Source organism: Hibiscus syriacus, unplaced genomic scaffold, assembly GCF_006381635.1.
Source record: "Hibiscus syriacus cultivar Baekdansim isolate YM2019G1 unplaced genomic scaffold, ASM638163v2 tig00110160_pilon, whole genome shotgun sequence".
Taxonomy (NCBI): Eukaryota; Viridiplantae; Streptophyta; class Magnoliopsida; order Malvales; family Malvaceae; genus Hibiscus; species Hibiscus syriacus.
Genome location: NW_024062608.1, coordinates 5,713,385 through 5,729,618, shown reverse-complemented (window position 1 = coordinate 5,729,618; position 16,234 = coordinate 5,713,385). Strand labels below are relative to the sequence as shown.

General features: G+C 33.1%; 2 protein-coding genes across 2 annotated transcripts; both read left to right on the top strand.

Annotated features, from left to right (window-relative positions):
* Positions 1-419: 419 nt before the first annotated feature.
* Positions 420-1,165, top strand: LOC120216329 (nuclear transcription factor Y subunit B-1-like). The gene has a single exon (XM_039213786.1). It carries the CDS (start codon positions 445-447, stop codon positions 1,153-1,155), a length of 711 nt encoding a protein of 236 aa, XP_039069717.1. The 5' UTR covers positions 420-444; the 3' UTR covers positions 1,156-1,165.
* Positions 1,166-4,666: 3,501 nt separating this feature from the next.
* Positions 4,667-10,560, top strand: LOC120216309. The gene is made up of 3 exons (XM_039213773.1): positions 4,667-5,138; positions 5,188-5,254; positions 10,476-10,560. The coding sequence occupies exons 1-3, from the start codon at positions 4,667-4,669 to the stop codon at positions 10,558-10,560; spliced, it is 624 nt and encodes a 207-aa protein (XP_039069704.1).
* Positions 10,561-16,234: the final 5,674 nt, after the last annotated feature.

The following is a 16,234-nucleotide window of genomic DNA, read 5'->3' as shown; positions in this document are numbered from 1 at the left end:
TGTGCAAGGCAACTTTCTGTTACATAATTCAGTAGCAAAAGAAGAAGCTTTTCATCATGCATATCGGCCAAATACATATTCTTCTTGTATTTATTTTATTTATAATATTCGGCATGGATTTTTCCCAGGAGTGAGTTTTAAGTTTTGACTGAAAATTGCAGATGGGAACCGGAGGACTTAATGATAGAGTAAAGAAGAAGCTCCTTTTTTTAATTAAAAAAATGAATAACTTCTCACACTTTCTCCTTCAGATTCCATAACTTAATAAGCTTTCTTTTCATCCTTCAAGTGCTTGTTTTTTTCCCTTTCCCGTCTACATCAATTCCCTCTTTTTTAATACATTTATTTGCCCTCTGTTAGCTTATAAATCCACACTACCCTTTATTAGATTCTTCAGCCAACTTGTTTCATTTCATAGACAATTCATTCACTCTGAATATCGTCATGACTGGGAAGAGAAACCAGACCGGCAGCCCCGTCGGCAGCCCGTCGTCCGGCAACATCTCCGACAGTTCTTCCAAAGAACAAGACCGATTCCTCCCAATAGCTAACGTGAGCCGCATAATGAAAAAATCCCTGCCCGCGAACGCCAAAATTTCGAAAGAAGCCAAAGAGACGGTGCAAGAATGCGTATCGGAGTTCATAAGTTTCATCACCGGCGAGGCTTCCGACAAGTGTCAGAGGGAGAAGAGGAAGACCATAAACGGCGATGATCTGTTATGGGCAATGACGACGCTGGGTTTCGAGAATTACGTCGGACCTCTCAAGGGTTATCTCAACAAGTATAGGGAAACCGAAGGGGAGAAGAATTCCATGGCCAGGCAAGAAGATCATCACCATCAGCAATCTCCTACGCCGTACACTGTGATCAACCATGGCGGAGAAAATGAATTCAACGATGTAAATGCGGGTGTATCGTCATCGGCTAATGCCGCAGGTCATTTCCGGGGTTATAACAACAGGTTCTTTCCGCTCGGGACCCAAGTGAGTCAACCTCCGAGTTGCGGAGATCATGGTGGAAGAGGAATCGGATATGAAGAAAATTTGATGGCGACTGCAGGTGGTTTCAACACAAGCATGATCGGAGAAAATGGTGATGGGAATGGAAACGGTAATAGAAGCATGGCGGCTCTTTTTCACAGGGTTGACTGGTAGTACTTTGAATACTTGAAAATTTTATAGGGTAAACTGCTTAGTACCTAAAGTATGCTTTTGTTTCGGTTTAGTACCTAAACTTTTAATTTTTTCAAAATCATATCTAATGTTTACTTTTTGTTTCATTTTAGTACCCCATTGTTAACTTTTTGTTTCATTTTAGTACCTAAATTTTTAACGGCGGAGTACTAAAATGAAACAAAAAGTAAACTTTAGGAATGGTTTTGAAAAAATTGAAAGTTTAGGTACTAAAGCGGAATAAAAATGATAGTTTAGGTACTAAACATGTAGTTTACCCAATTTTATATATATTTTATTATATGTAATATGTTGAAGTTAATTTTTCCTTGTTTAATTTGACTAACTATGACTATATGTATGAAGTTTTATTAGAAAATCTGCTAATAAAATTATTGTTAAATTGCATAATTAAAAGCTTAGTTGTATATATAATTTATGTTATCTTTGTGGTCGTGGGATTGAGTCCCACGGTGGGCAATTCATAATTCTGATTGTCGAAGGTCTTCCATGGAAGCTGCTCTCAACCTGGCGTTTGGGGCAGCCTACTACCTTACCTCCTCTCACTCCATTACATAGGGGAATATGGTCAGCTAATTTTGTATGTATATCTTACATGCATACAAACAAGTAAGGTTTTATATTATCTATCATGGAGATTTATGGCTTCATTAATTGTGGGTTTTAGTTATGTCCTTAGTCTTTCATTTTTTGGATTTTTGAAATTTAGTCAATTTGCTTTTAATTCTTCAAATTTAGTTCTTTTCTTTGTGTGATTGAAAAATTAAAGTCAAAGTAATAATACTATTAATTTTTCTTATTAGATTTGAATACTTTTGATATTCTGAAATCTTAATTAAAAATTAAATAATAAAGTTGTTAATTTAATATTAATATCGTATAAAAGTTGGTAGAGAAAAAAAAGATGAATTCTAACATGAGAAAGGGATATATAGCTGGATTTTTATTTAAATTCATGTCAAGTTATAAATTCGATTACTTATTTACAAAGTAAAGCACTTTTTAAAGAAATATATTAATATTTTATTATTAAATTTAAGTGAAAATTTTATTTTGTCATGTATATGACAATTTGCATGAACATCGCAAAAATATTGAACAGTTCTTTTAGTAGTCTATGTATAAAGCAAAATTATATATTTAGCCTTTCTACTTACATCAGTTGTTAAAGGAATCGTTGTTGTTCCTAAAGTTTACAGGTTCGAGCATCGGTAGCTGCAACAGGATAATTGAGCGTTCATTGTCAAATGATTAAGAGTATTTATAACAAATATTACTTTGTAATCACCTTAGCTTAATAAAAAAATCTAATTCTAATTCAAATAGTAATTGTAAAATATATCAAGTCAAATTTTACTATTAGGTATTATATTATGTATGAGTTATAGATTTACTTTATGTTCTTCGGTTTAATCATTTTTAGCATTTGTAACTTGTTTTTGTATTATTTGAGACATGAGTGAAATTATAAAATTCAAAAAGTATAAAGATTAAAATAACCAAATTATAGTATATAGACTAAATTCACGACTCATGCATTGTTTAAGGGGCTAATGAAAGAATTTGGCCTAAAATATTTTGTGCCAAATCCATAACCAATTACAAATGCTATAAGTACTAAAAATAAACAGAACAAAATAGACATGTAAGAAGATAAAATCAGTTGCTTTTACTTTTGCCTTTTGAGAGTATTTTTATCCTCGTACTAACTTAAATTATTAACGTTGTCGTTCCCCAAAAATTATAATAATACTCTTAACTATAAAATTAAATTAGTGTTGTTTTCTTATTAGAGAAAATAGACATTAATCGTTATGACATTAATGTAAACATTGTTGTGCCAATATAATATTTTACGTTGTGAACATAACAATTCATAAATGAACAATGATGTGATATAAAAATTTAATTATTTTTTTAAAAAATTGAATATTTAATTATTTTTAAAATAAAATATAAAATATTAAAAAAATCAAATGTCTTCATTGGATAAATCTTCAATAATTTTTCTGCATCGAGCAAAAATGACATATTAGATTTCTTTCTACGATATAAAATTGATGATACTCTGGCGACGTTGGGGAGGGCTACCCCGACTCATACCCCCATCGGCGTTAGAATGTTCTATGAGCCTCCGGTGGGGTTGCTTGCTTTGCTGCATAAGGATCTGCTTGATTCTAGCAAAAAATTGTTCTTTGGGTTTCCGTTTCAATAAAAAAAAAATATTTTAGAATTCAACTTTCTCTTTTTAGAAGAAATCAATATAATAAGACGACGCCAATTTAAATTTATGAACGACTATTTAATTAATTATTTTTTATTATTTTATGTTAATAAATTGATAATAATTTTGATTTTACTTTTATTTTATTATATTGAGTATATCTAATAAATCAAAACTTGATCTCCAAAACAAGACATAAATATCATTTTAGTGTAAAGTTTATCTCGACGTTTTTAAATTATAGGAAAGAATCTACACGAAGTTGGTTTCACTAAAGAATCATTTAAAGAATAAAGAGTTCGTCAATGTCTTTTTCGATGAAAAATATTTATGACCCTAAACGTTGTTCATCTGAACCATCATATATATTAATCATATATACTACAGTATTCACCACAATGATCAAATCTGACCTTCTCAATTACTTTTTTTGAGTTATCCTCAATTTCTACTTTATAAACTTTAAAAAGCATTTGAAGATTAATATTTTTATGAACGAAATATAAGTGCACATATAACGTGAGTACTCATCTATGAATGTTATGAAGTATTATTAATCATTTTATGATATTGTGAGAATGACTCTCAAACATTCATATGAATTAATTTCTAAGATGTATATAAATTTATTAACACCTATTTTATTGGTTTTGATCTATTTTCCCTTGATATAATTGACACATATATAAGTGTTTGTAAAATTAAGAGACTACCAAAAAATAATATGATACAAGATGTTTAACTCTACCTTTTAAGATATGATTAAAGACGGTGATTTAACATGAATACGAAGGTTCCAACCCGACTTGACCCAACCCAATAAGGTCAGATTTTTAAAAAAAAATTAGGTTTGGGTCAGGTCGGCTTAGATTTTTAAGGGGCAAGGTCGGGTTGGGTTTGGATGTATGGTGAATTAACTCCAACCCGAGAATAATCATGTAATTTTCTTAAAAATTATTATTTTTAATTAAATCCTTATTTTTTATCGGGTCATGTCATATTTATATTCTAAAATTTCGAGTCGGATCGGAGTCAGGTGGAGGATATATATTTTTCAGGTCGGGTCAAGTGAATGATACATAATTTCAAGTCGGGTTGATCAAAACTCGATCCTAACCCGACACGTTGCCATCCCTAGATATGACCTAAGCGCTTAAGTCATAATGCTAAAATTTTTGTATTTAATTTCTGTTTAGTACCACATAATTTCACATGTAAGGTTTCACATTTTGCCATCCCTCTCTTGTAATGGTTAGAATTATCTTCTGGAACTCTCAAGGCACACTCGGCCTTGTATTTCACTGGTATTTGAAATTGTTAATACAGACTCAAAGTCCTGACATTTTTGCTATTTTTGAGCCTCGTGTTAGTGGAGCTAAAGCGGATGGTTTCATTCGTAAGTCGGGTTTTGATCATTCTTTCAGAGTTGAAGCAAATGGATTCTGGGGTGGTATTTGGGTGCTGTGGAGAGACACTGTTTCTATGGATTTCCTTGTGGCTTCAAATCAGTTCTCCCATGGGTTATGTGGGGATTCTGGGAGCTCCAGAAGTTTCTTTATTTCTTTTGTTTATGCTCGTCCGGTTGGGAATGTTCGCAAAAATGTATGGAATCAATTGCGTACTCTTGAACCAAACAATAATAAACTGTGGGTGCTAGGAGGTGAATTTAATGCTCTCTGTGGGTCTTATGAAAGGAATGGGGGTTCACCAAGAAGATCAGGTGGATGTCCGTTTTTTTTTTTCTGAGTTCCTATTCCTTTCTGGTTTAGTTGACATGGGTTTCAATGGGCCACGGTATACAGGGCAGAGCAGAAATCTCTGCCAGAGACTTGATAGGTGCATATGTAATAGCAACTGGCTAAACTATTTTAAATTTCTCGAAGGTTGTCCATTCGCAGAGTTTGGGTTCGGATCATATACCTATTTGCCTGTCTACTGAGGCGCCTACATCAGATCAGAGAAACCACCCTTTCAGGTTTGTCGTAGCCTGGAATGATCATCCGGATTTTGAAAATTTTCTGGCTAGTTCTTGGAATAGCAATGCTTATGTTTTCGATAACCTGATAGATTTGCAAGATAAGTGTCGGCGCAGAATAATGAAGTCTTTGGCCATATTGGAAGGTGTAAGACTTTACTTCTTGCAAGAATTCGTGGAATTGAAATTATCTTGGAACGATCTAACTCTTTGTTTCTTTTGGACATCTATGACTCCCTTAAGAAAGATCTCGACATGGTATTGGATCAGGAGAAGATGTTATGGCATCAAAAATTAAGAAGCATCCGAATTGCAAAAGAGGATTGGAACACAAAATACTTCCATGTCTCAACAATTAATAGAAGACGACGAAATTATGTTCGTATGCTTAAGCTGTTAGAGTATGCCCAAAGACCAATCATGAGAAGATTATAATGATACTTTTACTTTACCATTTTTATTGAATAAAGACATTACCACTATTATTTTCAGTTGTATTTCTAAGTCTAACATAAACTGAAAGATGATAAAGTCCATATAATAATATGCTCATTATTAAAGATCCTTATTCAAGTATAATTATGGGCATGAACAATAATAATACATTTAAGGCTAACATAGAGTTGACTGATGACAATGAGTTGTCATTGGCGTAGAGATGCCAATTTTGATACATGAGTATGTTGTTAGAGAACAATATATTGGATTGACATGCTATGAGCATGTTTCTTAGATTGTTATGTGACAGTTACAACTTTGGTCATGGTGATAATCATATTTATGATCGTCAGACTTGCGATCATTACTATTTCAACATATATTGTTGCATGTTTTGATACAGTTAAACATGCTCTGTAACTGGTTGCACTATAAAGACTGATATTAAACATATCACGATATATGTAGTGAGATGTGAATGATCAAGATAGGATTTGTTCTTCCTACATAATAGGAAATATATCACATGCCACTTAATTGAGTAAGACTATAAATGCATGGCCATGCTCGACCAAGTTGATATGAGATATCATCAGTTTTTCATTTATTTTAGTCTACTCTAGATACCAAGAAATAATATATGGGTTATACAATTGTGACTATTCGAAGACTTGTGCCTATTCTAGATATAAAGGACAAAAGGATATAATACATAAGTAAATTGGTTACAAATATGTTCTGTCAAATCATGACTTCTTGCAACTTAGGTGACAATGATATATTGCTGGATATCACTCATTGTTTGTAATCTTAGAATGGTTCTAATAATCACTACTAATGTTACAGGAACCTACATGGTCAAACCCAGAGTTGAAAAGAGCAATTTATAAATATGTTGCACATGTACAATTTTATTATACATGAATAAAATGCATTATTAATATTGGTTGATATATATATATATATGCATGTAATTTTAATTATACATAAAAACCATTGAATTTATATTAAAAAGAATATAATTAGAGTAATTATATTACTTTTACAAAATTCAAAATAAAAACCCTAAGGGTTAGGGAAACACATATAAATAGATTATGTTGGTCTAGTAACCTCTTTAATCTTGTTGAAAGAAATTCCTCAAAATAGTTTTTGAGGAAAGAAATTGCTATCAACTTCTATTTAATTAGGTGAACTGAGTAGAGGCCGAGACATTTTCGTAGAGGCTTGCGATTCGAACCGTTCATGATTGCTGATGTATTGTTGTTTTTCAAGGAACCCGAGGTGAAATCTTATATCACTTCCTCCCGATTTTGGTTTTATCATGCATGGATCGTTGGTGAGATTGTCATGTTTGTTTCTGTTGCGCCATGGGATGCATCGACGGTCCTAACATAAGCTTGTTAATGGTAGATGTTGTGAGGATAAATTTGTACTGCAAAGTCATGCAGTTCATTATTACCGTGATTTTTTCTCCTTTGAGCCTTCCAGTCTACAACAATCGATCTTTTAAGGGGTTGCATCACCTAGAGATTAATCGTATCAAGGTTTTAACTCGGACTGTCACAACTAAAGAGGTGTGACAAACCTTATTTATAATGGATCCATTGAAAGCTTCAAGAATTGATGGTTATCAAGCCGTTTTTCCCAAAAGAACTGGCCTATTGTTGAAGATAAAATGGCATACTTTGTAACATCCCAATTACCGGGCTAGTGACCAGAATGTAAGATTTTGAAACTTCGTGATCAATTCTAATAAATTGAAAAGTTTAGGGATTTATTTGGAATTTCTTCATGTAGGATTGAATAGCAAGGTTTGGAAGTGGAAGGGGTATAATGGTCATTTAGCAAGGAAATGAATTAAAATTTTATTATGAATGTATTATATACACGTGGAGGATGTGAGAAAAGGAAAGAAAAATCTGGAGACTTGGTTCAGCTCTCTCTTCTTCTTCTTCTTTTCCCATAACTCTATTGGTAAGATGAGTTGGTCTCAAGTTGATTTTTCTTTCATTTTCAAGTTAGTTTTGATTCTTAGAGTGTTAGGAAAGCTTAAGGAAGCTTAAAGAGAAGTAGAAACTAAAAGATTTACAAGTTATGGGTAATTGAATATAAAGGGTTTTTGAGTGAATTGATGAGAAAGAGTTAGTAAATGAATTTTGAAGTGAAATTTTACTTGTCATAGGATGGAATAAGAAATCTAAAGTGTTAGATATAGATTTGAAACGTGATGATTATTTGTTGTGATTTTTTTTCCATATGTTCTAATGAGATTTTTGGTGTTGAGGAGTTTAAAGTGAGACAAGTTAGTTTTTATAAGCATATTGTAGTTTAAAGGCCTGGAAGGAGTTAAAAGTAAGGGTTTTAGCTGAGCCTAGGTTAATTTTTTAAATGAAAAAGGTTATTTTTGGGCAAAGGTGTCGGTACTAGATAAACAATACCGATACTTCAAAGCAAAAATAGGTGATATTTGGGTTTGAGTATTGATACTGGAAGAAGAGTATCGATACCATATGGTGAAATTGTATGAATCAATAGTATAGTATCGATACCAAAGGAGTAGCATCAATACAAAGAGTATCGAATCAAGCTTTTTCCTTTTTCATTCTCCCATTCTGGTCACTAAGTGAAATTTGTTTTCCATTGATTCGAGCCTTAAACTTTTTTATGTGTGTGCATTTTAGTCACTTTTTCTCATGATTACATTGTGGTTAAATATCATTTCTTAATGGATAGTTTTGTGATTATTCTATTTTAGCCATTGAATGGAATTTTAGAATGATGTATTTTGAGCATTTAATTTCCGCAAGTTCATATTTTTATCCCTTTTTATGTGTTGTTGATTTTTTACTCTAGTCACTATTTTTGATCTAGTGTTTAAAGCTTGAGGGGTTTATTGCATCTTTGATCCTCATTGTCATGTTTGTCTTATGATTTAGTCCTTGTAATTATTGCATGACTTGGTTATGGTTTATTTTCAATTTTTATCATGTATCTTCTGTTTTAATACATTTTAATCCTTATATGTTAGTTTACTTTTTGGTTAGATCGTATTTTATTTTATTTTTATGACATTTTAAATATATTCTAACTCGTATTTTTTAAGAAAACGTATTGTAGAATGGGCGTTAAGAGCACTACTCGATTGAAGTAGTGCGTTTCGAGACGACATTCGAACGAAAAAGTGAACTTAAAATAAATCGAGTTTATTTTATAAAAAATAATTTGTTCCATTTTTTTTCAATTTAAATAATGTCAATGTATGTTTAAAATGGTATGTTATGTTATTTCATGAAATTACTGATATTTAATTTATATTTGATTTGTGCTTTTTGACAACGTTGAGGAGGAGACATTTCTGGTATAAATGAGAAATAGATAGGATAGCCTGCCATTGTAGGATGTGCAAATCCTACGATTTCTTCTCAAATTAAGGAATGTTCCCTAGTAGTTAATTCGAAACAAATTATTCAATATTCAATAAAAGGATCACACTTTAAATATTGATTCGAATTTTAAATTTCCACCACGACAGCATACAAGCGATTAGGTACCAATTTTTGGGCATTGTTGGGGTGCTAACCCTTCTCCATGCGTAATTGACTCCCGAACCTAAAATGAATCTTTGACAAGCGCATACCAGTTTTTTTTTCTTCTTAAAAACAATTTTTCTTAAAATTGTTTAAAAGACTTCTTTAGGTGTTCGACCTACCTAACCCAAAGATAGATGACGACTCCAAATCAATTTAATCAAAAATAAACACAAAAAATCAATTTCCCCAATCGAAAACTTATTTGTTCGTCCAAAAAGACGTTACGACAGAGGTACTTTAGAATGGTGATATGTTGAAGGGTTTTAAACCGACACGGGGATTTGAAAGGGTGATCCCCTATCTCCTTATATTTTTGTGCTTTGAATGGAAAGATTATCTCAAGCTATTAATCGGTGGGTTGTTACCGGGGATTGGAAGAAAATCCATCTGTCGAATAATAGCCCTGGAATCTCCCACTTGTTCTTCACAAATGATTTAGTTCTCTTTGCCAAAGCTTCATCGAAGCAAATTGTGGTAATTAAACATGTTATGGAGCATTTTTATACGTGTTTGGGCCATCGGGTTAGTCTAGCCAAAACTCAAATCCATTTCTCCAAAAATTGTGGGTCCGGTGTGAAAGCTTATGTAGCTCAAAACTTTGGATTTGAAGAAGTTCAAAATCTTGGGAAATACTTGGAAGTGCCTCTCTTACATGGACGAGTTATTAAGGCAAATTATTATTATTTGATTGAGAAAGTAGAGAAGCGACTGTCTGGTGGGTGTCAAAAAATTTATCTTTGACAGGGCGTATTACTCTTGCTAAAACGGTTTTACAGACGATCCCTTATTATTCTATGCAACCAACTTGATTACCTAAGGGGTTTTGTGACACTTTGGATAAACTTAACAGAATATTTTTGTGGAGCCCGAATATAGAATCTAGGAAAATATCATTACTTAACTGGAAGACGATGAAATTCCCAAAAGATAATAGAGGTTTGGGATTCAAGGATTTGGGAAGGCAAAAAGAAGTCTTTCTCATGAAGATTGGAATGCAACTAATTAACGATACTGATAAGCTTTGGATTAATGTGCTTAAACGTAAATATAGATGGAGTGAAGATGTGCCTGATGATATCTACCGGCCACGTTGCTCTCGCCTGTGGATGGGTAAGGATACACCGTTTGGAGATTGAGATTGGTGCAAGTTGAGGACGTGTGTACCTGAGTGGGTGTGCCATCGAATCGTTACTGTTTGCCTTCCGAGATTGAGCCTTGGTAAGGACTTTTCGGGTTGGGGACTGGAAGCATGTGTGGAAACATAATGTGCCACAACGAGTTAAGACCTTCATATGGTTAACTCTCCATGGAAAACTGTTGACCAACATGGAGCGCTATCGCCACCACATTGCTACGTCTGGGAGGTGTTCGGTGTGACAGGATGGGGATGAGGACATTTAGCCATGTTTTACACCGTTGTTTCTCTCGATGCCTCATGAGGAATGGTTCTTAATGAATATTAAAGGCCAAGGTAATTTCTCCTTCTTCCCAGTAACTGAAATATTATGTTTGCTATTGTGAACTGGAAAATGTGGAAATGCCGATGCAGCCTGATTCTTCAACCTGATTATATCGAAAAATAAGACTTGTTATTATAGAGTTTTAGACTTCGAAACGATATCATGGTGAGTGGAAAATCGAGTATACGACAAAACAATTGCGTTCCTTCCGTTGGTGGGATGTGTCAGCCTACAATGGGTTGGATTAAGGCAAATACCGATGGAGCTATCGTGGAGCAATGAGGATGGCTTCGGCTGGGGGAGTACTGTGTAATGATCAAGGGGTTTGGATCATGAGTTTTGCCTGTAGTTTAGGTTTGTACTTTTCTTGCGGCGGAAATGTGGGCAATTCATGATGCTTTGGTCCATGTATGGAATCTCGGATTCAGGAAAGTCGAACTCGAAACAGATTATGCACAAGCGATGGAGGCTATATACAATAATCGACAGGATAATGGAAACTGGACAGTTGTTAGAATGATTCAATCCCTGTTGTAACAGAACTGGGAAACAAGAATAAGCCATATTAAACATGAAGCTAATTGTGTTGCATACAAAATGACAACTATAACAGAACTGGGACAAGCTCTTGGAATGGTGCTTTATCATGGTTCCCCGAATGAGGTAGCTTTGTTTCTAGACAAGGACATGGCGTTGACTTCTTAATTCACACCTTATGCTTTTCTGTATTACCAAAAAAAAATCCTAATTCCAACAACATTTAAATTTAGAGATAAACTAAATTGATTTCGTTCTTTGATTTCTAAAATAGAAGAAAGGAGAAAAATATTTTCAAACAAGATAATCCCTCGAGAAAGAGGTCATTGAACTTGACGAGGCTCATAAACAGAAACCAAAGCCAAGAAATGAGCAATGAGACAACGGACTGAACAAGAAGGAGCACGGCTTACCTCGAGATTTCCTGATATCTCAATTCATATAAAAGAAAATTGGTCACTTATTAAATGTCCATTTGTTTTTAAGACCTCATAGAAACGGAAGGCCCCTAAACTATGATGAACGGTACGAGGATCAAATCATTCAAAATCAAATATTGATTCTCGATGGTCCCGCATTGGGGTATTCTAAAAAAAATCTCGATCATATGGAGACAACAAGATTGAGATCAAAAAGACCCTAAAGGAGAGCATCACTACTTGGTGTTTCAGGGTTAAAAGATGAAAACAAAAAGAGCTTACCTTGAGAAACAAACCATTCATGCTTCAGTTGGAAGATGAGTTTTAAGAAACAAATGTGATTGAGCGGTCGAGTTAGGGACAGAAATGGCATCAAGGCCATATACCTGACCATAATAAGAATTTCAGAGAGAATATTTCCTCCGAAATGAAGACAGAAAACAAAGACCACAAGATGATTAGGTTGATCCTCAAAAGATTGAAAACATGAGTTGTCAAGTTGCTACATCGATATTGAGGTAGGTTCCATTCAAAGATGATCAAGTGAAGGAAGAATAAAGTCTCCACTTTGACACGAGAAGAAGAATGATCAACATTTCTGTATACAAGAAAGTCATGCATTACATTTAGATACATTTATGTGCATTCATATTTTCATACATATATACATAATTCTTATATATTTTCCAAGAAAAGAAGAGAAAGAAAAGCCAGAATTCAAGCCTCAAATGGAGGGAATTACATTCAGAGTGGCAGAACCTCAAGAATTGAGGAACCCAATCCACAGAACGATCATTATTTTAAAGCGGGGCATTTTACCCAATCGATATGATATCTTTAGAGAAACTAAGTCTGATTTTCAGAGGTTTCTTGACATGGTTTTTCAAATGCATTTTTAAAGAAACTAAGTCTAATTTTCAGGGTTTCTTGACATAATGTTTTCAAATGAATTTTAAAGAAGCTAAGTCTAATTTTCTGAAGTTTCTAGATGATTTCTTCATATATTAAGTTTGATTTTCAGAGGTTTCTTGACGATTACTCAACCAATATGATGGTTTCAAAAGTTTTAAGGAACTAAGCTTGATTTTCAAGGTTTTCTTGATGAATAAGTCCCCCGGGCCATCAGTAAGTATTTCGAGCATGATGCTTAAATCCTTCGGGTAATCTATAAGCCTTTCGAGCAAGATGATAAGTCCTTCGGGTCATCCATAAGACCTTCAGGCAGAATGTTTTCACATGATTTTTGAAAAATGAGAAAGCGGCTTCCAAAGTTTCTCATTTAAATTGTAACATCCCAAAGATCGGGTTAGTGACTAAAATGAGAATTTTTAAAATTTAGGGATCAATTTAGGAAAAATTAAAAAGTTTAAGGATTTAAATAGGAATATTTCAGTGTTGGATTAAATTATAATTATAGAATGAGTGAAGGGCATTATGGTAATTTTAGCTTAAAAGATATTTTCCCCCTTATTAAGAGTGAACACGTGGGATTTAAAGAGTTATCTGGAACTCTTCTTCTTCTTCTTCATTTCTTCTTCTTCTTCTTCTTCTTCTTCTTCTTCTACTTCTTCTTCTTCTTTTCTTCTTCTTCTTCCTTTCTTCCTCCTGTGTGCTCAAGCTTAAGCCTCAAAGGTGAGTTTTAATTTTGATGGTTAATTCTTGAATGTTTAAGTTGGGTTTTATTATTTAAGGTGGCGTTTGGTTCACTGGAATGTTTATGAGAGAATTGGAATCTGTGAAGGAATTGGAATCTATAGGAATTGGAATCCAATTCCATATTATGTTTGGTTGGCAGGAAATGGAATTGGAATCCAATTCCATATTCTGTTTGGTTCGCAGACATGTCAGATGAATTTGATTTCAGTAATATAAAATGATAGAATTGTCCTTCTTGTTTTTTTTTGCTTTATTTTAGTTTATTTTACAACTTACATGTAGTAATATACTATAAAAAATTTAAAAATATTAAATTTTCATTTTATTGATTGATTATTCATTTCAATAAATTATAAAAATCATGCTAATAAACATTATAAGTTAAAATCATCGTAATCAAAATATGTTAATAAGTTACCAAAAGATAGAGCAATATTTCGATACATTCCAATCGGAGTATGTTAATTAGTTACCAAAAAATATACCAAAAACTATTTTTATTCAATATATGAATTAGAAACTCGACCCGACACGACTCAAAATAATAATAAAAATTATTTTTATTGAATAAAAACATTGACTTAATTGAAAAAAATTATATATAGAGAGGTATTATTGTAATTATTCCTAAATATATAAGGTAAAATTATATATTTTTTTCGGGTCGGTCCGGTTTTTTCACCCTAAACCTGAACCCGACTCGAATAGCACACTTAAAAAAACCCGACCCGACTCGACCCGAATATCCCACTTAAAAAACCCGACCCGACCCGAAATAATAAAAAACTATTTTTATTTAATAAAAACAGTGACTTAATCCGACCCGACCCGAATCATATATATTTTCGGGTCGGTCCGATTTTTTACCCTAAACACGAACCTGACCCGAATATCACACTTAAAAAAACCTGACCCGACTCGACCCGAATATTACACTTAAAAAACCCGACCCGAACAAAATAAAGTTTCATCCGACCCGACCCGAAATAATAAAAAAATATTTTAATTTAATAAAAACAGTGACTTAATCCGACCCGACCTGAATTATATATATTTTCGGGTCGGTCCCGTTTTTTTAACCCTAAACCCGAACCCGACCCTAATATCACACTTAAAAAAACCCGATCCGACCCGACCAAAATAAAGTTTCACCTGACCCGACCCGAATATATGAATTAGAAACCCGACCTGAAATAATAAAAAAAAATTTTATTCAATATATGAATAAGTTATCAAATGATTGATGAGGGTAGTATGGTCAAATTTCAATTCCCTCCAACAAGGGAATTGAATTCCATCCCTCATTTGATGGAATTCACTTTCCCTCATTTGATGGAATTGAATTCCATCAGGGATTCCAATTCCCTTGAAAAACTTGAACCAAACATTGGAAAGTGGTGGAATTGGATTCCATTCCAAGGGATTCCATCCAACCAAACGCCACCTAAGTGTTATAATCTTAAGGAAAACTTATATAAGCTTAAAACATCAAGAAGATAAAATTTGAAAGGAAATTTGATAAAGGGTTTAGAAATGAATTCTTGATATAAAGAGGTTTTTGAAGTTTTATTGATGAATTTGACTTGTCACTAACCTAATTAAGGAGTATGAAGTGTTAGAATTGGATTTATAACATGTTGAAATTTGAGTATGATTCTTGAATGCTGTGTGAAGGATTGGATTTTTGAAGTTAAAGAGGTATTGAATGATTATTAATTAGTTTAAGTAGGTGTATGTAAGTTAAGGATATGAAAAGGGTTGAAATATGACACAATTGAGCTAGAATGAAGTGATTTTCGTGCTTAAAATTGATTTCTAGGCAAGGGTGTATCGGTACCCATTCAAAAGGTACCGATACACCTCAAGAGTAAAATTCAGGAAGACATTCAAAGTGTACCTATACATAGGCAGTGTATTGATACCCCTTGAAACGAAAAATTTCAAATGTAATTTGTTTACCGATATATAGGCAATGTACCGATACATCAGTGAAGGGATGTACTGATAACCTATAGTGTGTATCGATACAATTAAAAAGGAAAATAGAAATAAATCTTTCATTTAGTCTACGAAATGAAAGATTAGAGTATGCCAATTGGAATATTGATTTGTATCAATACATGATTGTGTAGATATCGATCGAAAGCAAAGTTCGGATAGGTCGACAGAGTAAGATTCGCAAGAAAGAACAATAGCTAGGTAGTGTTCATTGAGACCAGGTGAGTACATGATATTAAGTGTACGTTATGTTTAGGGAATTAAGACTTATAATGAGTCTAATTCTGATATTAGGTGATATGAGTACCGGAGCATAAACATGTTGTGATATGGTGATAGATGTATATGAGTAAATGTATATGTCTAATGGTGGAATGCATATTTATATGTGAACCATGTAAATACATGTATGTGTGATCATAGGTTATGTGATCATAGGAGATAAGATATACGATAAAAGATATGTGAATGCATGTCAGTGTAATAAGTTATGTTAAATGTTATAATTTAATTATGTGATTGTATAAGAAATGATATGAATTATATGAGAACATGTATATGTGAATATATGTTAAGAGATAAAAACCCATGACTATGAGCTATGTGAAAAGAATGCAAGTAAATGTGAAAAGCTATGTGATACGTGAATGTGATTACATGGAAATATGCTAAGTGAAAGTAAACTATGTGCCTATGTAAATATGTGAAATGATATAAAAGATAATGCACATGTCATGTGT